We start from the raw sequence: 21,908 nt of genomic DNA on the forward strand, positions 1-21,908 counted from the left end.
GCCCGGGTAATTAGTACCCGCTCCCCCCCCCTCTCGGCGCCCCTGTCCCCAGGATGTCTGTACCGGGTACCACAGTAGAGATATCGGTTGCGATCCTCCATGTTCAACCGCAAATCGGGACCCGTAGGCTTCTATAGGGTTGCTTGATTGGCGAATTTAGCTATCTTCGGAACGCTTCGGCCCCAGGAGCTAACGCCATAGCAGCCTACAGGCTACATAATGCACAATTTACTTACAAAAAAACCTGTAGGCAATGGATGCCCACACATGCATGGTTAGCAAACCACGTATGCGCAACAGCTCGCCAAGGTCCTGAAGAAGTGAAGTGATTGCATAAGTGATCACTTTACTTCTAGCACATGGCAGGGACAAACTCCTCTCGAAACCCCTGTCCCTTAATGTGTTTTTTTGATACATCTGGGTGATCCTTAAATTCTTATTGCCGTGATCAGTGGCAATAAGAAATGATAATTATTGGGTCTGAAACACAATAATAAATAAATATGTCCCTATACATCAAAGCAGGCAAAGTATGTGGATGTCAAATAGCATGGAGTAATCTGTCATTTTTTTCAGTGAAACGTTACATTAAAATATGTTTCTGGGTGTATTATGCCTTTGTTTATACACTTTTGTTTACTAAGCAGCGGTATTTAGGCCACGCTTGGCGACCCTGCCACTAATTCAGTTAGGCTCAAAACTGTATTGATTCTGGAAGTCCATAATTCTTTTGAACAAAGTTTTGAGGCTGCCACGAGAAGCAGAGCAGAATATGTTACTACTGATGACTGTGAGTGCAAGATCTTGGTGCTTTTTTGACTGTTTCTGATAGGGACAGAGAAGGAGGCTGTTTATGTGGAGAACAGTAGAAGTATGTCCAAGTGGGTTATATACATAGTGTTGGGACAGTCTTTGTATAATAAGCTGGGGTAATGCTGATTATAATTTGTGGTGCTATTGCTGGATATAATTTGTGCTGGTAATGCTGGTGTACAATGTGGAGCACTCATGGTCAATTGTATCCCGGCTATGTGTATCCTGGCTATTGCTTGTATAATGTGTAATTGTATGGCAACATCACTAATGGCATGTATCCACTAGACGATAAATTGGACGATATGAACGATAACGATATCATTATCGTTCATCTTCCGCAATATTGTTAAGTGTGTATACCGTCAACGACCAGCGATGCACGCTCCCACTGATCGTTGACGACATCTTTCATCGCCTGTACTTGCAGGGCAACCTGACGATATCGTACGGGGATGATGGAGGGTGACGTCACTGAACAATATCGTTAACGACATTGAGCCCAGCACTGCAGGGGAAACACTAGACGATATCGCTCATTGGAAATATTGTCTACTGGATACGCACTTTAAGTTTAATGTGGGGATAATGGGGGAGATGTACTAAGCCGTGAAGAGAGATAAAGTGAACAGAGATAAAGTACCACCCAATCAGCTCCTAACTGGCATTTTTCAAACACAGCTTGTAACATGGCAGTTAGGAGCTGATTGGTTGGTACTTTATCTCTCTCCAATGGTTAGTACATCTCCCCCAATGTGTGCTGGCACTGTTTACGGTGAAATAAAACTTTAAAAACATAATTTAACATAAAGAGATCACATATACAACAATTCAAGTAACAGAAAGCAAAATAATGATGCTGGCTTTTGGTCACCATAAATGCCTTCAAAGATTCCTAGGGGTGCATGGACCCCAAGATTCACCCCAACTGAAAAAGCATTAGTTGTTGCAACATCGGTATGGATGACATAATCTATTAAGTTTAAACCGATTACATCAGTATCCATGCAAATATTTTTTTTCTCTATAAATCATATTACATTTTTCAATGAACTTTTCCACAAAATGTGTCAATAGCATAATGAGCTCCGTCTGCTATCGCTGCCTGGAACCTGCTTTCCTTTTTCTGTTGGACTGTTCTCTTATCATTTACTGTATAAATAAAATGAACAAAGCTGCAAAGACATTATCTCTACTAATACAAAGGAAATGTGATCTCTCCTGAGGCGTTTCTATCTATAATTTTAAAGGCACTAATTTGAGCAGTGTCTCCTCAGGTACAAGCAGAGATATTATTTGTTGTGTGTGATTGAGGCCATTTCATTGTTCAACTCAGTGATAGCCTCAAACAATGAGTCTTTCATTACAATCTCTAATGCAAGTAAGCACAAGTAATGAGACGACTGGCTATTCATTATTATTACATACATAAAAATAACAGGATCTGCATTACAATGAACACTTATAGCATTATTAATAATGTATAAGGTAAAGTGTGAAGCTATTGCCATATATGTGTCACCATCACCACAGCAGCAGCAGAGATTTATTTAGTAGATATATTCGAAGACAAGATAATTAAAAGTTCCACACAGTATACAATATATACAGCATATTTACATAGTATGTGTCACTTATACGGTTTAAAGGAAACTATTTTTCAAATATTAAGGGCCAATGTTGTCCGCAAGTGGGCAATGGTTGTGATCTACACGGACGCAGACGTCGCACTGCACATGTTCAGATCTGGTCCTGCATCGTTGGACGCAGTGCGGCTGCAGATGTCAGGTGAGTGACAGTCTACAGCCATTTGGGGATGGGGAGGCAGGCCGTATCACAGAACGGGGATGTCACCCGAATTTGGGAGGCACGATAAAGTCTGTGTCTGCGTCGACACATGCAGATTCACTGGCCTCGACAGCTGGACATTCTCAGTAACCCTATGGTCTGATGGCCCACCGATGGTCACGGTGGTGATCCGATGCTGCGTCTTCAGATCCATGCAGCGGAACTGAGAGGGCACAGGTGGGTGTCTCCATTCAAACGACGACACCTCAATCAGGGACAGACTGGGGCTGTAGATCATCCCTGGCAAACTGCCTTGTGCGTGCACCTTAGGTGCTCGCAAAGGGGGCGTGGCTAAGTTTCAAGGGGGTCGTGCCGTGAGTCACGGGGGCCTGGCCTGAGCACACTTCAGCCCGCCTCGAGCCGGCCCTGAGGCCATCAGCCCTACTATCTGGCCCTGGGGCCATCGGCCCTTCTCGGATCCGCTGCTACCGAAGGTGCAGCACCGATCACTCCTGCATCCTCCACCTCTGAATCAGGCCCTAAGTACAATAATTTAGCATGTTGAGGTAAATCAATATTGGAATTTTTATTTCCCTAAAAAATAGATTTTTAATTGTTATCATTGGGGTGTTCTAACACTACTTCTATAGTATATTTATATATATCATGCCATTGTATTCCATGAAGTGAATGAATCTGTAACTAATGCTCTCTATAGACAGCAACATACTGGGCCTGATTCTGAGTTGCACGCAAGGCAAAGAGTGACTTCACTGGTGATTATTTGAAAAATGTGCCGCACCACGCACATGAATCTTCCTGGAGGCTCTAACCAAGGTCAATCCTCTGCATCATGACATGGGGTTTCTGGGTGTCAAATAAGTAGCTACCTTGCAGGCTAACGCAAGAGAACCGCTTCGTTGGATCGCCGTGGGCGTGTAGCCGAAGTTCTGTGCGTATGACGGAAGGATGCCCATTTCAGATGGATCTCTTGCACCCAGTATGGGGCAGGTGAAATACAGTGAGCGATGTGGCCACGCGCATGAAGCCGTGCAGATAGCCTAAGTCAGTATAAAAAATGGAGATGTTTATATTAGGTAAACTAATGCTGGGTACGCACTACTAGATATATCGAATGATATATCGGTAGCGGATCGGTGGGTGTGTTCACTTGATAAGTGTGTGATAAGTGTGTTCACAGATATATCAGGTCGGCCCTGCAGCTCAGCTGATGCGATATTTCTTATATCCTGTACATGTGCCTGTGTGTACGGGTGTCCCGCTGACCACCCATAGACTGGCCACCCATAGACTGGCTATAGGGACCGCCAACACTGACATTACAACTGGACAGGAAAACTTAAATGCCCGCTCAGTTATGATGCCTGGCCAGGCATATTGAGCAGTTGATTGGTAAATGTGTATAGCATGTATAGCTTACCAATCGGCCACTCGGTCGGTGCGAAGGCCCGTCAGCCACTACATAAGTGTGTACCCAGCTTAACACAGTCTGTCAGCAATTTATTACAGTATTTCTTACAAACCTTGTTCCACAGTGTCCAGAGGTTTCAGCTTCATAGTATAAATCTTCCTCAGTTTACAGTTGGCTGACACCGTGATTCCATCCAAGGATTGGAAAACAGCCCCTTTAAATATCCCACTTGTGAAGGCAACAAGATCAATGCAGAGATTACACCACTAGGAAGGAACAGATTCTGGTTACAAATGTGTCAGAGTATATGGATATGAATATTTCACCTTATGAAATGTGTCAGTTGAAGTGCATAGGTCACTATTAGATAGTGGAGGCAGCCATTTTGTGAGAAAACAACCTCCAAACATTTAGAACCCCTTCATAAATGAAACAGTTTTCTCCTAAAGTCCTAGTCCTCCAGCAAAGTGCAATTGGAAGGAATGATGTGGGCTCTATTTTTATAGGACAAGATCAGGGTCGGAGATTAAAAAAAAAAAAAAAAAAGCTTCTAAAAAGGAAAAGTGTTATCCATAGTAACCAATCAGATTCCAGCTATCATTTTGTAGAATACTAGATACATGATAGTTATAATCTTATTGGTTGCCAGGGCTCTATAACTGTGACCTCAATTCGGCTTGTGAGGTGCCTGGAACGGCACCCTGCAGTCTAGAGAGCCACTGCAAAACTGCCTGTGGTCCGCGTGTCCTCAGGATACTCCAGGCGAGTCATTCCCGTTAAGATTCTCCCCATTCTGTCCACTTCACTCGGAAGTGGGTGAGATGCAGGAGGAGTACCTACTCTTCTGGGCGATGTTGTTCAATAGATCGACAGTAGAAAGGTAGACAGTGTATAGGTCGACACCCGATGTTCAACAGTTAATAGAACGACATGGACAAAATGTCGACACTCAAAATGTCGACATGGATGTAGGTCGTCGGGTATAAAAGGTTGCCAGGGTCAAAAGGTCAAAAAAGAATGGTTGACACAAAAATGGTTGACATTCCGTGTGTCTACATTTTATCCCTGTCGACCCATTGACTGTTGGCCATCTGGTGTTGGCCTATACCATGTAAGACCATTTTACTGTCAATCTTTAAACCAGAACTCCTTACAGGGGTGCAGGAGGCTACCTGAACAATCGGAAGCCTCCCACAGTTTCCAGGAGAGTCGGCAAGTATGGTTTGTGGTTGGTCTTTGGTCGATTGCAAACCTTTGCTTAATAAATCTGTGGTTTGTATATTTGTCTAGGTAAAATAATTTATAGTTGGTGTGATGTTCTAAAGCGTTCTAAAGTCGGTCATTTGTCTGGCTTTCTCTCATTTTTGTCTTTAGCAAATGTTGGGATCGCACCGCTCAAGAAACCAAAACCGACGCTTAATACTTTTACCCCTTAGACCTTTTTAAGTAATATCTCTATACTTGTCTATTGTCTCTATTCTCGCCTGAATCCTACTGACAAACACACCAGTCACAGAAATGCAGTTGGATATGGAGACTAATGAAGGTTTAAACCAATTAATCACTTTTTTTCCAGAGCAATTGATCAGGATTTTTTATACATATTTTGCATGAATGATTTATTTATTCTCCGATAGAAACCATGTAATTGAACTACGTTTTCAAATACAATTTAATTTATTGTTCATTAAAGTGTACTTTTGTTTTTAAACACTCGTACTGTACGACACCAGACCCAACTAATTTAAATTACATTCAAGTAAAATGGATTTATTCTTTTTTATTTAAAATTAATAACTACCTCAGTGGTACGACTTTATGAATAATAATTTTATCAGCATATTTTTTCCTGTACACTGGAAATAAGCAGCACAGACTGCATATAAGCAGAAAACTTGTACTTTTCAGAAACTTATCTCCAAGATAATTGTCTTTTACATAAGTGCTGCAAATTCACAGAAAATTAAATCGTTGAAAGCATTTTATATTAATATGTAGTATTTGCGGCCTGGAATGTATTTATGCAAAACTCCATTATCCAAGCATCATATGCTCTACTTATAGGATTTGCTTCTTTTTACAATCATTTTTATACAAAATATATATATCTATATAAAACAACTCTCTCTACAGATATCCCAAGTTTTCCTACAGACAGCATGTTTAGCAGTGGTATTCAATGAGGCGCATATATATATATATATATATATATATATAATACATGCCCTGATGAAAATTAGAGGACTAGTTACGAAATCCTTTTCCCAATATGAATATCTCATGATGGGCCTATTGATCATGACATAATTATCACTACTCACTGCAAGTTTAAAAAATGTTTTGTAGACATTCATCATGGCTCACTAACAAAAGTATCACTCCCGAAAAGCTGCTTTTTTTGTGGAGTCAGCTATTCGGATAAGTGATACTTTTCCCACTACAGGTGAGGTATCCATAAGGATTTCCTCACTGCATCTGTCACCCCCTCTCTATTCCCCGCTGTCTTTCACTCCATCCCGCCCCCGTGTTCTCCGGTGTCCAATCTGGCCACTAACCCCCCCCCCCTCCACTCTGCGGGTGTCAGATCCGGTTCCCCCTCCCCCCGCAAGTGTCAGATCCCCCCCTTACCCTCCCCGCTGCTGCATCCTCTCCCCCCGGCTCACCTGTCTTCTCACTTCAGCCGGTGAGTCCGAGCGACATGTCTGTGGTACAGCAGACACAGCAGGGATCTTAATAGATCCCTCTGCTGGCTGCAGTGGCTGGGCTGGCATGTAAATCTTCACAGGCCGCTGTGCAAACAGCAGCCTGTGAAGATTATTGGGGGCGTAACGCCATCTCAGGATGGCGTTCAGTAACACCATCAAGTTCAGAAAAAAACACTTTTTCAGGACTTGATGAATGGTCCTGACAATTACCGCGGTATGTAGAATAGAATATCGCAAAGGACATCTCTCCCGATAATAGCTGTCCTGTACGATGCCCTCGGATAGAGGAACTCCCAGTCTAACACCCAAAAGTCCCCACGGGCCAGTGGTGGAGATGAGAGGGATCCGATTAGGGCAGCTAAACAATGCTTACTATAGCTCCCCTGTGCCGGCAGAGGTAAGACTGGTCTCATTGCTTGCAAGTAACTTGTCTATCTATACATGTATGAGCCTGCTTAAGGGCTCCCTCATATACCCTGGAACTGGAAGCTTGCACTTGGGATTCCAATTTCAGCTTCAATTAAAAAAATAAATACAAACTTTGTTTTGTGGAAAAAAAAAATGATTAAACAAAAAACTTATTTTAATAATGATAAAGCCTTTTTCCTGTGGGCATTCATTGCTAACACCATTATTTGCATGGGAATGACTTGCAGCAATTCCCACGGTTAAGGCTACTGCCTGCAAAAGTCCACCCGTAGGGGAACTTAAATAGGCAGAAGCCCTAATTCCTTGTAAAAATAACTGATTTGGTTGGATTATAAGGCTTTCTGCCTTTGATAAATATAAATGACAGTATATCTAGTGATTGACCTGTGGGGTTTATTTAAGGTTTTTGGGAGAGATGTGCAGGTCTGGATTTCTGAAATCCGAACACACCCGAATTTAGGGGTTCTGAGTAGAACCGAGTCACGGTTCGGATTAACTTTTGTTCGAACCGAGGCCCTGATTCAGAGCCGGACGCTCTGACAGAGCGCTCGCTCTGAATCAGGGCCGTCCCTGCTCCTTTTTGGAGCGGCCTCCTGGCCGCTCGCATAGCTGTGGGTGACAACCCACAGCTATAGCGAGCGGCCAAAATGATGGTCTCGATGGTCAAGACCATCGCGACCATCGGGCTTGCGACGAGACCCTGCGGTTGGGTCTCGCTGCCGCAAGCCCAGGAGTGCGCTTTGGCTCTATCAGAGCCAAAAGCACTCCCACTGACATCACTAGTAATGTCAGTAAGGCCGGCCCCAGACGGTAGGCATTCCCATGGGAACGCCTCCGTCTGGGCAGCCACGCCCACCAAAGGGGGCGTGCTGTCAATCACCATCGACAGCAAGCCCCCTTTGCTGCGAGACCCTTAACGACGGCTTGGCCGTCGTTATTCGGGTCTCGCGCATGCACACTTGGACACCATCGACCCGCTCAGCGCTCGCGAGCGGGTCAGAATCAGGCTCAGAGTCCCAGTTCGGATCTGTTGCCTGTTTGGAACTCGGATTTAAAACCTGAACTTGGGTTTCGGATTCGGACATTTTAGCTGTTTTTATTGATTTTTAATCTATATTTATAAATTTTTATTGGTATCCACAACCAAAACTAAAGCACTTGAGGGTGGTTTTACAAAGCCAAAACATGAATCCAGATCCAAAACCAAAACACGGGGGTCCGCGCACATCTCTAATTGTTGTGGCAGTGGGTTTGATCCGTGTCACTGCATATCACAGCGATACGGAACACATTTTAGGAGCAATTTATTCATCACCCTGCTGCTGAGGTTTTCTCTTTCTCATCGGCAGCCTAATGCCACCGGCGAGAAGGTACAGCGCAGGTGCGTTGTGTGTTTTAACTCGGTTGGCATCTTGTGAAGACTCTCTGCCTTTGCAGGTCCCCCATTGACAGTTATAGAGTAACGCTGTCTTAATATGGCATTATCTAGTGGGGGAGGCAAAGAAAATTTTGAGGCATCTTTATCCAGACCACCCATCCCAATCCTGAACACGTCCCAAGTGAGGTGGAGGGCACGTGATTTTGCAGCAGGGGTGAGCCCATAATGATGCAAATCACATTACAGGTTGAGTCTCCCATATCCAAATATTCCGAAATACGGAATATTTTTAGCATGACTGAGAAAGTGAAAGCTTTGCTTTCTGATGGTTCAATGTACACAAACTTTGTTTTAAAGCACACATTAAAATACAGTATAAAATAACCTTCAGGCTGTGGGTATAAGGTGTATATGAAACATAAATGAATTTCATGTATGTACACAAATTTGTTTTGATGCTCAAAATTATTAAAAATATTGTATAAAATGACCTGCAGGTTCTGTGTATAAGGTGTATATAATACATAAATGCATTCTGTGCTTAGATTTGGGTCCCATTCCCAAGATATTTCATTATGGTATGCAAATATTCCAAAATACGGAATATTCCGATATCCAAAATACCCCTGGTCCCAAGCATTTTGGATATGGGAGACTCAACCTGTACTACCACTGTGTCCCCCTGCAGCTGCCTCCTGGGCCCCGGGGGTCCAAATGTAGTGGACCTACAGGAACCTAGTAAGTAAATACGACCACGTCATTAGATTTATCTATGCAGGACAGGTGCTTCTAATTAAAATTTGTCATTAAAAATAAGCTACAAACACGGAGAGTTCGGCTTACTGATAATGGAAATTAATTTCTGTTTTGCTGTTTAACCTCTGCCCATTTTGCAATCAGGGTTCCGGCAAGTGACAGAATTGGGAGGCTCTAGAGGATAATGAATGACAGATGGAAAATTTCCGATTTGCAGACAGAGCTCAGATCGTACAGTAACAGAAGCCGCACAACCAGCAAGTGTAAGGAAACAGCTGATCTGAACGAGTGTGATGACAGATCTCTTGTGGCAAACTGTAGTCTACCAAGATTCCAAAGTAATTATGATTTGCAGAGACTTGCTAACCCTTTCTCACCGCTTCATGTTTTAATGTGATGAGAGGTGCCGGGAGCCTTCATTATTCTACAGGTTCATTAAAAAATGTGTGTTTCCATGTATGTTACTAATTATCCGCATATTCGAGAAGGATTTATTGCTTGTGTGTTTGCAAAACAAATGGCTTTAATAGGAAAGCTAGCACAACAAACTAGATGATATTTGAGAGCTAAAGAAAAACAAAAATGTAAAATATATATTGAATCCTGCAGCTTAGGAGTATATTTACTAAAGTTCGGGATTTTAGAAGTGGAGATGTTGCCCAAAGCAACCAATCAGATTCCAGCTATTATCTTCTAGAATGTGCTAGATAAATGATAAGTAGAATCTGTTTGGTTGCAATAGGTAACATCTCCACTTTTAAAAACCTGCACTAATGTAGCCCTTACTGCTTCACTGGCCAGCCCAGGTCCCTTCTGCGTATGCCTCACAGTCCCGAGGTCATGGATTCAGTTCCTGACCGAGGCACTATCTGTGTGCAGGCCCGCCAAGAGCCGTGGCTGGCTCCGGTAATAGGGGGCGTGACCTAATAGGGGAGGCGTGGCCATGCCCCCTTGCCGAGAGAAAAAAAAAAAAGATATGCAGCGCCGCGAAGTGGCGCTTGGCGCTGGGGAGGGGGGGCCTGCTCTGAGACCCCTCAGCCCGGCGCAAAGCCAGGGAGGGCGCGATCAGTGTGATCGCCCCCCCGCACAGGCATAGGAGGCTCCCACTGCAGCTCAACACACACTGTGTTCTGGGCTTCTGTGAGGTAGGGGGAGCCGCGTCGGACCCGGGCCCCCGCCGGGCCCCTCAGGAAGCCCGGGTCCGGGTAATCTGTACCCGCTCCCCCCCCCCTCTCGGCGCCCCTGCCTGTGTGCAGTTTGTTATGTACTCCCCATGTTTGTGTTGGTTTCCTTCCCCTCACCAAAAACATACTGGTAGGTTAATTGGCTTCTGACCTATAATGAACCCTAGTATGGGTGTGTCCAGGTAGCTTTTTGCAGGCTCCACAGGATGAATTCACAAGGTAAACTTTCACAATGTTTGTCAACAATCATACTGTCAACACCATAATGTCGACAATCAATATGTTGACATCACACAGTCGACAGTTATGATGCCAACATTGTTAAAAATGTTGACAAGCAACATGTCGACATCAACTAAGAAAAGGTCTCGGGAGCCCAGAAGGGACTCTTAGATTCAGTTATAACATAGGTTTTTTAATATACGTTACATGGTCACAATGTCGACATCTGAAATGTCAATATGTAAAATCCCAACATTCTCAGAATGTCAATATTAGGGCTATACTGCTGGGCGGGAAGGTTGGGCTTAGGCAGTAGGGGAAGGTAGGGTCGTAACTAGGGATGGGTCTGGTACCACGGCACAGAGTGCAGGGTTATATGGACAGCATCATCACAGCCCCATAGCCCATACTTCTGGATAGCAGGGTGCCTGGAACGTCACCATGTAGCCAGGATCACTGCTGCGGATATGCCAGAGCATCCTTTAGACACTCCTGGCAGGCACCCTACAGTCTGTGCCGCTGATTACAGCATCCTCAGTACGCTCCAACCATCAACTGCACTTACCAGTGCATGACGTCAGATGCACAGTGGGCGAGCCGGCACAGGACGCTATTTAGCCGTTATGGCGCTGGAGGGATGGTTTGGGTTAGGGGGAGTATACTCACTATAACAGCCGCTGGGTCAGAGGTCTGGCCGGAACTGCTACACACGTAACCTCCAGGACCAAGAAGATGCTGATAAATATGTATTAAATAGATTCCTATGTTTTGGGGGAGCTATTGACTAAGAGCCTCTATAATGGTCTTCACCAGTGATACCCGTGAATGGCTATCATATCCTTGTAGGAATGGTAAATAGGGAGAATCCATAGATACTTAAAATAAGCCCCTAAGTATGTTTCATTTGTGATGTTTACCTTAAACATACCTTTAAAATATATTGTATATCTATGATATAATATGTGTATTTTTTATGCCATTTATGACTGTAGAATAAAAAACTTACAACTTTACGTCTTATGATGGAGAGCGGGATTTTTGCATGTAAAGGCGTTGCAGATAATTCCTTGTGGACAGTAGATAAATACAATCTTCTTTTAATATTTGCCAAATCGGTTATTCTGGAAGAAAAATATTCCGCAGATTACAGCAGGCATAATAAATTGCATTTCGATAACATCATGTAAAAGTGTGCATTTCATATAAAATTCTGTGTCAGGTAGAGCAGCGGGGCATTTTAAAAATGACATTTTATAAGATAAGTAATGAGATTTTTTCTCTCTCTTAAATTCAAACAAGGTGAAACAAAGCCCTGATATCACAGATCACTTTACATGCTAATTTATTTCTACACTTTGTACGTTCGTTTAAAAGCCCTTCAGTCTGTGAAAGAATTCAATTTGTGTGAAGTGAAAAAGCACCAGCCTTTAATAATCATAGAGGTGCAAGGCCTTCATCTCATATTATCATGGGAACTATTGCAAACTATTTAAATACCATACAAAGTCCAGTCTTTTTTTTACTGTAACATGTTCTCAGGCTTTACTTACAGTTACTGCAGGAAACCTTACATTTTATAATAAAAATAAAAAAATTTAATTACTGTAGAAATAGTCAGATCAACTTCAATTATAGGAATGGCCAATGAAGGGTTCACCATCATATTTTTCATCTATGGCAGGAAGCCATCGACAGGAACCCATCAAAGGCCATCCCTATTGTGGGACACGTGACCGTAGTGGGTGGGGTTAAACAAAAAATTAAACATTGCTGCAGCTCTGTCATCGATGGTTTGCTACTTATGGTCAGTGGTTGCTAACCATCAATGGTCAATAGATACTTTAATATCTGATTGGTCGCTATGTACAACAGAATGTGTGCTGTTTGAACTATATTATTAAATACAGTAAGTCTTAAAGTTAGCTGAAAATAAAAGTTTGTTGTACCCCTATACTTAACTTGGAATCGGTATGACATACCGCCGGACATAAGCCCGGCAGATGTAATACCGACGCCGGAAGGCAGAAGACTGAAGATCCCTACAGGGTAAGTATTATAACTATCCTCAACTCTCTCCCCCCCCTAACCCTCCTTTAGGGGTACCTAATCCTAACCTCCCCCCTAGTGCCTATCCCTAACCTCCACCAGGGGTGCCTAAACCCAACCCCCCGTCCCCGCACCGTAAACCAACCCTCCCGGGGGGGGTGCCTAACCCTAACCTCCCCTTCCCCTAGCCTAACCCTCCTGGGGGGGTGCCTAACGCTAAGTCCCCCCGGGAGCCCCTACACCTAACCCTCCCCCCCCCGTGCAGCTGTCCACGTGCGACACCCGGCTTACCTTCATTCGGTATGCCGGCCGTCGAGATTTCGGCGGGTGGATAATGATAGGCGTCGGGATTTCCATGCCTATCATTAGTCCCATGCTGGGATTTCACCACAGTTGGGAAACCGCCGGTCGGCATTTCGACTGCCAGCTTCCTGACCGTATACCACTTAACTTAACATGTACTAATAAAACATTGGAAATCCATTGGAAACCATGAAATGTAACTTGTCCAGATTTAGGGCCTGATTCAGAGCTGTACTGTACACAAACCCGTTATCTATCACCTGTGTACATGACAAGCAGGTCCCTCCTTCTCTGTGGTGCCATCTTCCCAGTGATATTCTGGAGGATGGCGCATGCGCACAAGAGGGAAAAGCCTCTGGCACATCCGTCATCATTATTATCATCACATACACCTACCCCAAGCTGGGTGCAGGAGATCCGTCTAAATGTGGCATCCAGAATGCATAAAAAAGTAATATCATTCATTTTAGCAGGGGTATTGGGGGCCTGTGTGTAATGGCACTGTGCAGCGACACCCCCTATACCTGTGTCGGCGGTAAATTCCAACTTGCTGCCCGTCCCCATACTTGCCCAAACTGCGTGGCCATCTTTCTGGTGATCCTGTACTTGAACAGATGGTGAATGCAATGAATAGAGCAAAGCTGTGTTGGCGCTCTTTCCTATGACATGACTGGGGAAAGATGGCCGTAACGGGAAGGGGGCCCACATGAATGTTCAGCGTGGGGCCACTGAATTTTAGATGCCCTTAATTGACATGCCTATCACTTGTATGTACTCAAGAAATTGGCCCACTGCCTATCAAGTGATTCATGTTGAAAGTGTTCTATGTCGGCATGTACCACTTTCTGTGAGGGCAAAACACACTCAGTCAACAGTGGGTAGGAATGGCCATTAAAGGGCCCACCATTCATGGTTTGCACCATCACACCACAGGTAGTGGGGTTGTAACACAGTGAAGAGTGAGAAACATTGGCAGTGGGATAATAGTGGAAAGGGGCTGGGTTATGTGGAGTACATTGGGGTGTTGCTAAGCTCCGTACCCCTGTCCCAGTGGGAAAAAAAAACATTGCCACCCTGTCTGTTATCTATGGTGGACAACAATTGGACCTCCATCCATAGATTGCAAAACCATTGACCAACCGGTGGCAAATCATCAATGATTGCTCGATGGCCATCCTTACCAGTGGTGGACAGGTCTGATGACTGGTGTACAGGGAGCTGAGCAAAGGATGCTGTAGTCCACAGCCATGAAACAGAAGCTTGCTTTTTATTTTCCAAACTGTACTGAGAAAATGAAATGTATAATCTGGGTGCTTTAGCTCACAGCACCTTGTTTGCAGTAACCTGTGCTCTGGTTTTCATAAATGAACCCCACTGTGTCTATCGCTTTTTTTAATATCCAGGCTTCTTTTCATTTCACATTTCCATAGGTAGATTCATCTTCCAGATGAAAAGCTTGAGATGAGTCTAATTCGCCAGACGGCATGAAGATAAGCTATTTGCATAAACAGTAGATGTTCCAAGCTCCTTATGCGAATGTGACGAAACATCAGAAATTAAGATTATAGGATATCTGCAGAAGTATGCTTTCTCTCCTTTCTGTGCTAAAAAAATAAACAATTTTGTATCTAGTCTGAGGCAATAGAAATCCCATTACACAGAACATGTTCTAGGGTACGGCGAGTCATTGTCATTCCGCAGACATGGACTAGTTCCTTGGAATGTATTTATCGCAGCACTTTCAGATGATCGTCAGTAGTAAGACCTGAATGTCACGTTTTCTTTCATTTTTTTTTCCTCCTCCTGAAGTTACGTCGGAGCAGGCTCAGAACAGTTAATATATATTTATTATGTCTCCGCTGAAGCATTTATATCTAAGGGTCAGAACTGTGATAGGAAAGTAATAGGACCATGTTGAGAAAAAATGAGGTAGTCAAAAGGAAAATCAACCTCATTTATAATAATATTCCAGTGATCAGGAGGAGAGAAACTGTGCCAGCTGCGGTCATTAGCTGCAATCATTCCGCATGTAACATCTACATTTGGAAAAGCGTTTGGAGAGTAGAACAAGTTAATTTCCCTGATCTTTATACTTAAAATCAGCTTTCTTCAAGAGCTACGTGCGTGAGATCCATGCCTTGTGATCATACAATATTTACATTAATTGCAGCATAACATATGGAGAAACACTGGAGGGGACGATACTCATTTGGATTCATATGCATTCAAAAATTAAGCTTTAAAAAGTTCCAAGCAAAAATACTGCCCCTGGTGATGGATTTGGTCCTGCACCAGTTATATATGCGCACATTTATATTAAGTGTACTAACACCCAGATACACTTACATTCAACCAAGTGAGAAGCACGAGAAAAGGTTGTGTGGATTTGTTTTAATAACAAAAAAACCTTTGCTATTAAGTTTAAAGTAAATGAAATAAAACCCTCTAGAATACAGCAGACAGACTGGCCATCTAGCAAATGTCTGATGGCCTGGCCCATTCCTCCCCAGCACAGGCCTTACATGATTGGCACACTTCCTTTCTGCCGACACATGACTTTTTTTCTCAGCAAACCCCACCCCTTAGCCCCAAGGGACATGTGCATCTTATCAATAACAACTTTCATTTAAATACCCCTTTATTTTTAAAACACACATTTGCTCAGCCCTCCATTAGGGTACTTGAACTACCAACCTCATGTATTGCAGTCAGACACTTTACACATGAGCTATTTGTTCTTGAGAAGGAAGTCTTGTAAATTGTAAATGTTTGTAAGATAGCTGTAAGTCTTACCATAGACCATTGCAGCTAAGCAGATCTATGTAGTGTGTGACTACAAACTAGTAGGAGGTATTAAGTCAGTCATTGCTGTTCCCCCCAGCTAGCTGGTTTTCTAATATGCCTACATGACACTATGCAACTTTTTTTCTATGAAAAGAAGATTGAAAATGAACAGGAAAGAATTAGGAAATATATAAATATATTTACATTAAGACTCATATACGTTTAAGTTAAAGTGCAAACCCACAGTGTAAATCCTCTTGATAAGTCACATGACAACTATTGCACAAGTTGTCCTGGAAATCTGCATGGGGCAGAAATGCCACTTTCTGTAGGGATTAAAATAGGTCCTTTTCAATAAAAAATTTGGTTAGCTCAGGGTGTGTATCCGGGATCATCCATTAGTACCCAGTGAGCATCCAGCCCAGTGAATAAAATGTCTCCCAATTGTCCTGATTTCTGTGGGCTGCAAATCGCGTGGGTCTTGGCCAAAGCTTACTATATGTAATGATTTTGTTGGTACTTATGGGACGCTAAGGGTCTTGGCTTCCAATAACCCATTTCTATGCTTTTGTTTGTGTTTTTCTGCAAATAAGAGGAAAGGACAAGGGGCCTAAATCATTATGTTTCCAAAGACCCCATGGGGTCTTATTGCGGCTCTAATGGGGTGCACCTTGATATCTACAAATTAGGTGCACAAGTGTTACATGACAGGATTACTGGTGTTTTCCAGATTGGTGGGCATACAGCATTGTTCTACTTTTTTTTCTGTATCTAAATTTTTCCGATTTGCTATGTACTGATATTTCACGATATGTTATTCCATTAATTCATTAAATTCTCCAATTTGCTTAATAAACGAACACAAAAATGGCCTGAGTTATTGTCAGCTCAGAGCCAGAATAGCCATAGCCTCACTATAATCTTTAAATTATACCCATTTTGCACTTTTTCAGCTGAACTTTAAAAGAGAACAATATTTCTTGGTGCATTTTGAGGAATGTAACAAAAAAATTAAATACCAAGACGAACACAAGTGATAAAATAGTTCAACTGAGCCATCTACTTGCTTCTGCTCATAGGAATATCCGGGAGACTGATGCATTTTGGGGTATTCCCTCTAGACTCGTCAGAAAGTGCTCCACCATCCCAGTCTTATCCTCTTTGTGCAGCAGGGGCAGGGCCATGATGATGCATATCATGTTGTCACGTCCCCTGCACTTGCCCCTTGGACCTCTGCTCTGGGATCTCTTGGACAGTAGATCCATATTCTAGATAAGCATGCCTGGATATGGGCTTGCCGAGTATGCTCTTGGTGGTAAGGATATCAACATGTGCACTAACAAAGTGCACCTGTCACTAACAGCAACAGGTGTAAGCATATCATGAAAATATAATCTATCAATTTACTAAAACCTCTATATACGAATATTGGTCATCTATGTGACTTGTATCTGGCTTCTTAAAAGCTGATGCAGCATTCACAAAAATATTGGTTTAAATAGGGGGCGTGGCTAAATGACGCAATTCATAGAGAATCGCGTTGTTAAGATTCGCCCCCTACACGGGACCCGCGATCGCCGTGGAAATTCTCCCCATTCTGTCCACTTCACTAGGAAGTGGACAGAATGCGGGAGAAGTTCCTATCCTTCCGGGGTTGCGGTGGTTTACCCGAAAAATCGGGAGCCTCCCACGAATTCCGGGAGGGTAGGCATGTATGGCTTTAAATAATGACATTAAAGGCCTGATTCTGAGTCACATATAACGCCGATGTTCACGGAAGTCAGCAATGATTTGCTACTCCGCATTCCTAAAAACTCATACAGCGCATGTGTCCCACGGTGTATACGCACTTGCGACTTGACGCACAGTCTTAGTAATTTATTGAAAACGTGCTGGGCCTTCCTGGGAGGTGACTATTCAGATGAGCGAGGAATGTTCATCTTATGGGTGTGTAATGGGAGCATCTTAGGCGTATTGCTGAAGTCGTTGCGATCTCAGGCGCTTAATTGCTCACATTGGAGGCCATCCTCTGACAAAGACTCTGACCCTAGCAAAAGGCTGGTGCAAGATTCGATGGTGCGACCGATAGCTGCGCCTAAAGATGCACCGAGCGGTGTTACAGCGCCCAAATACGCTCAAAGTGGGAGCCTCAGTTCTTGCACATTCAGACGCACTGATGAACACCAGGGAAAGGCTTATACTGACATTGGCATAAAGTCGCAGACGTAATTACGGCAGGGGACACTAAAGTAGTCGCAACAACGCATGACTCAGAAACAAGAGAAGATGTACTGAGCCTTGGAGATAGATAAAGTACCAACCAATCAGCTCCTAACTGCCATTTTTCAAACAAAGCCTGTAAAGTGACATGAGCTGATTGGTTGGTACTTTATCTTTCTCCACCTCATCACTCCCCAAGGCTTATCTCATCTCCCCCACAGACCCTAAAAATCAACTTTGGTCTACAACCCATATAATACTGTGCATAACCAAGCTCTTTACAATACAAAACTATTACTTGTAAAATTGGCTGCTAAACTGACTCCCCAGCTTACGCTCCAGGTACCACTTTACTTTTTCAATCAATCATTTTACAAATCAGGTGGCAGAATGCATACATTGGTATTATGTACCTGACTGTACTGAATACGGGAATGTTTGTTTTCTTCCTGCAAGCTTTACGTTTTGCATGGTGAATGGACTGTTTATAAAAATGCAAACAACATGAGCATTCAAATACTGTTATAAAGCACAATGTCAAATGGAATATGACATTTGCTAAGTGCATTTACCTTGTAAAAACAAACATTTGCTGACATGGGGAACCTTTAGCAATTGTTGAATTTGACTGTTATTTCACTTAGTACAATTACATATTCTGCTGCTAGAAGAAAAGACAAAACTACAACCTAAAATACAAACGTGCATCAAAGTTAGGGCTTCGGGACAGTTTAGTGATGCAATTGGATGCATTTTACATGCACTTTTCGCTTCATGCGCCTTTTCCAGTACAGATTACTGCATTGGTAACGCGTGTTGAAACAAGAAAAATAGATCATACCGTATTCTAAAATTTTAAATGTACCGTTAAAGATGTCATAATGAGGGGATGTAGGCAGGAAGCCGGCGGACAAAATGCCGACTGCTGGTTTCCCGACAGTGAAAGCCCGGCATTGGACGAGTGATAGGCGTCTATCATTAGCCCCACGCCGAAATCCCGACACCCGGGATACCGAATGTAGGTAAGCCAGGGCGTTGGGAGCTGTTAGCCGTGGGGGGGAAGGGTTAGGTTTTGGGACTCCCAGGGAGGGCTTAGGGCGAGACACCCCCTGGGAAGGTTAGGCTAGGGGAAGGGGGGGTTAGCGTCAGGCACCCCCGGGGGGAGGTTGGGGTTAGGCAATCCCCGGGAGGGCTAGGTTCACGGTGCGGGTGGGGGGGTTAGGTTTACGCACCCCTGGGGGGAGGTTAGGCTTAGGCACTAGGGGGGAGGATAGCCACCACTGGGGGGGGGGGGAGAGGGGTAGGGATAGGGTTAATACTTACCCTGTCGAGATCTCCATCTGCCGGCCTTCCGGGATTGGTATTTCATCCGGCGGGCTTAGGTCCGGCGGTATAACATACCGAATCCATAATGAGTATGCCACCAGGGCCGTAACTAGGGGTGTGGGTGCGGTGCCGGAAGAAAGCAGGCGGCCCTCTGGGCGGCACCATCTCTACCCCATGCTCCCGACATATGGCAGGCAGGGTGCCTGAAACGCTATCCTGCAGCCAGAATCTCTGCTGTGGTGCCACAGGAGCGTCCTCTCTGGCCTCGCCCCCCTTGACGTAACGTCACGACGGCTAGCGGTCAGGGGCCGTGGCCAGCACAGGGCGCTGTATATCACCAATAACTCTTATATGACTAATATTTGATGCACTTTTCACGCAAAGCGCAGAAAGAAAATGGAATAGGTGTGTAGAAGGATAACCATCTGTCCGCCGAGCTGTGCTGCATAGTCCCTGCAATAGGTAAGCATTTGTATATTAACCCCTCATGTCCAGGTTTTTTTTTAGTTCTTCAGTAGGAGACAGATCATCCCACTTATGTCATACGTTGGTCGCACAGTACTTTCATTACACATAGACTGAGCACGTCTTCACATAATCACTGTGAGGAGCACTGCAAACTGGGGGGAAAAAAATCAGGAAAATAAGTTGGCTGGGTCAAATGATCAGATCACGTGAAACTCAACTAAAAACACTGTGCTCACCTTATACTTGCGCCCACACTTACACTGTGGTCATTGGCCAACTGTTAATCTAAGTTCATATATGTCTTTCTAGACTATTGCTGCAGTCACGCCAATCTGCCCTTCGCACCACACAACGTCCAGGGCGTCTCGGCTTGCGCGGAGTGTTTTTTTTCACTCAAATATACGTCTCAGTCGCGATGCGACAAAACTGCTAAGTGAGACTGCACTGATTAATTTGATATGTGAGATTTGTACATCTGTGTGCAAATGAGTCTGAATCTATGTACGAAGTGCTACGATGTAGCAGTCGCTGTTTTTTTCACGGCAAGTTCCGTTTTTCATCAGCGCATGTGAGAGGTGTTTCGCTGCATCTGCGGTGCGAATACGGCGCAAATTGAAAGAAATAAATTGCTACATTGCACCGCTCGACGCAGCTTGCTCGCGCCAGGTGTCTCGTGTGCTGGGATCGCAAATGCAGCAGGGGGTGTCATACAGGGGGTGTCATACAGGGGGTGTCATACAGGGAATGTCATACAGGGGGTGTCATACAGGGGGTGTCATACACCTCCTGCTGCATTTGCATTTTTGCAAGGATCACAATTGCAAAGCTGTCTGCGTTCATATATCATATACTGTATCTACAGCCTGCGTGCAGCTTTGCAATTGCGTTCCTTGCTGAATCAGGCCCTTAATTAGGTGACCCCCGTTATTATTTGACACAATATGTGAGAGATGTGGGCATGTGTAAAAATGTAATGCTGTATGTATTGTTGGATGTAACTGTTTAGTGTTCACATGGGATCACCAGACAATATCTACACAGGGGACATTTTGTTGATGCCAGTATGCGGAGATAGGTACCAGCTATGGGGTGCAGGAAGATATTATTATTAAGGAGATATTTATTTTGAGGAGCCTCCCCCCTTCCAAATGTGGGGGAGATCAATATTTTATGCAGTGTAGAGTGGTGATCAGCATATACTAACTTCTATGGGGAACCCCCTCTTTCAAATAGTGGCACCCCCGCGTTTCTCGGTGCAGTACTTTCTTTCGTTCTGTAGTACAGGGCAGCAGAAAATATCGGCATTTCCACAGAACAATTTAGTCTCTTCGACATTCCGGGGAATTTGGCAATTATGAGCTAAGTACCAGCCGTTAAAAAAGAGCAGCTGTCTTTGGAAGAGGCAATGTCAGAAACTATGTAAAAAAAAGTATTGTTTTCAGGCAAAAGAAAATAACCTTTATAATACAATTATAAAATGAATGTGATCATGTTAACTTCAGGGCTTGACAACATGTATCTGCTTATTGTGATTTTTCCACATTAACAAACACATGAAAAGCACATTAAGGCCCCTCGTTATTTGCTACTGTGCACACGCAAACCAATGTGTGTGTGCAAAATTCTCTGAAGACCCTACAGCGCATGCGTTACCCGTGTGTACGGGTGTTGTAGTGGGCACAGAAGTTAGGTGCAGGGCCGTAGAGAGCGCCGCCGGGCCAATGTATAGAGGGGGTGTGGGCTAATCGTGGGAGGCGTGGCCACACCCCCTTGAGAAGAAAAACAAAACTACCCCCTGCATCCCAGGTGCTGTGAGAGAAAGAGGAGAGAGGGGGGGGGGGCGACGCCGGGGCCCCTCTGGGAGCACAAGCCCGGGTAAATTGTATCCGCCCCCCCTCTCAATATTTTTCAGTACCCTGCCCCAGACTTGTTCCTCGAGACAATTCTGTCTCGGAGGTCTACAGACAATTCCTTCGACTTCATGCTTGGTTTGTGCTCTGACATGCACTGTCAAGTGTGGGACCTTATATAGACAGGTGTATGCCTTTCAAAAT

At 44.0% G+C, this 21,908-nt stretch overlaps 1 protein-coding gene and 1 long non-coding RNA gene across 2 annotated transcripts in view; one reads left to right on the plus strand and one right to left on the minus strand.

Moving 5' to 3' along the window:
- Positions 1-9,946, plus strand: part of LOC148517438 (uncharacterized) — a 165,901-nt gene extending 155,955 nt beyond the window's left edge. The window contains exon 3 of the long non-coding RNA XR_015879293.1: positions 9,446-9,946. This is a non-coding gene — a long non-coding RNA (uncharacterized LOC148517438). The remainder of the gene's footprint in view (positions 1-9,445) is intronic.
- CFAP20DC (CFAP20 domain containing) overlaps positions 1-21,908 on the minus strand; it is a 357,191-nt gene that overhangs the window by 240,226 nt on the left and 95,057 nt on the right. The window contains exons 6-7 of the mRNA XM_088478712.1: positions 11,714-11,828; positions 4,146-4,299 (exon numbers count right to left, since the gene is read on the minus strand). Coding sequence (XP_088334838.1) covers positions 4,146-4,299; positions 11,714-11,828 — 269 coding nt within the window. The remainder of the gene's footprint in view (positions 1-4,145; positions 4,300-11,713; positions 11,829-21,908) is intronic.

Source organism: Taudactylus pleione, unplaced genomic scaffold, assembly GCF_031769625.1.
Source record: "Taudactylus pleione unplaced genomic scaffold, aTauple2 ptg000217l, whole genome shotgun sequence".
NCBI lineage: Eukaryota > Metazoa > Chordata > Amphibia > Anura > Myobatrachidae > Taudactylus > Taudactylus pleione.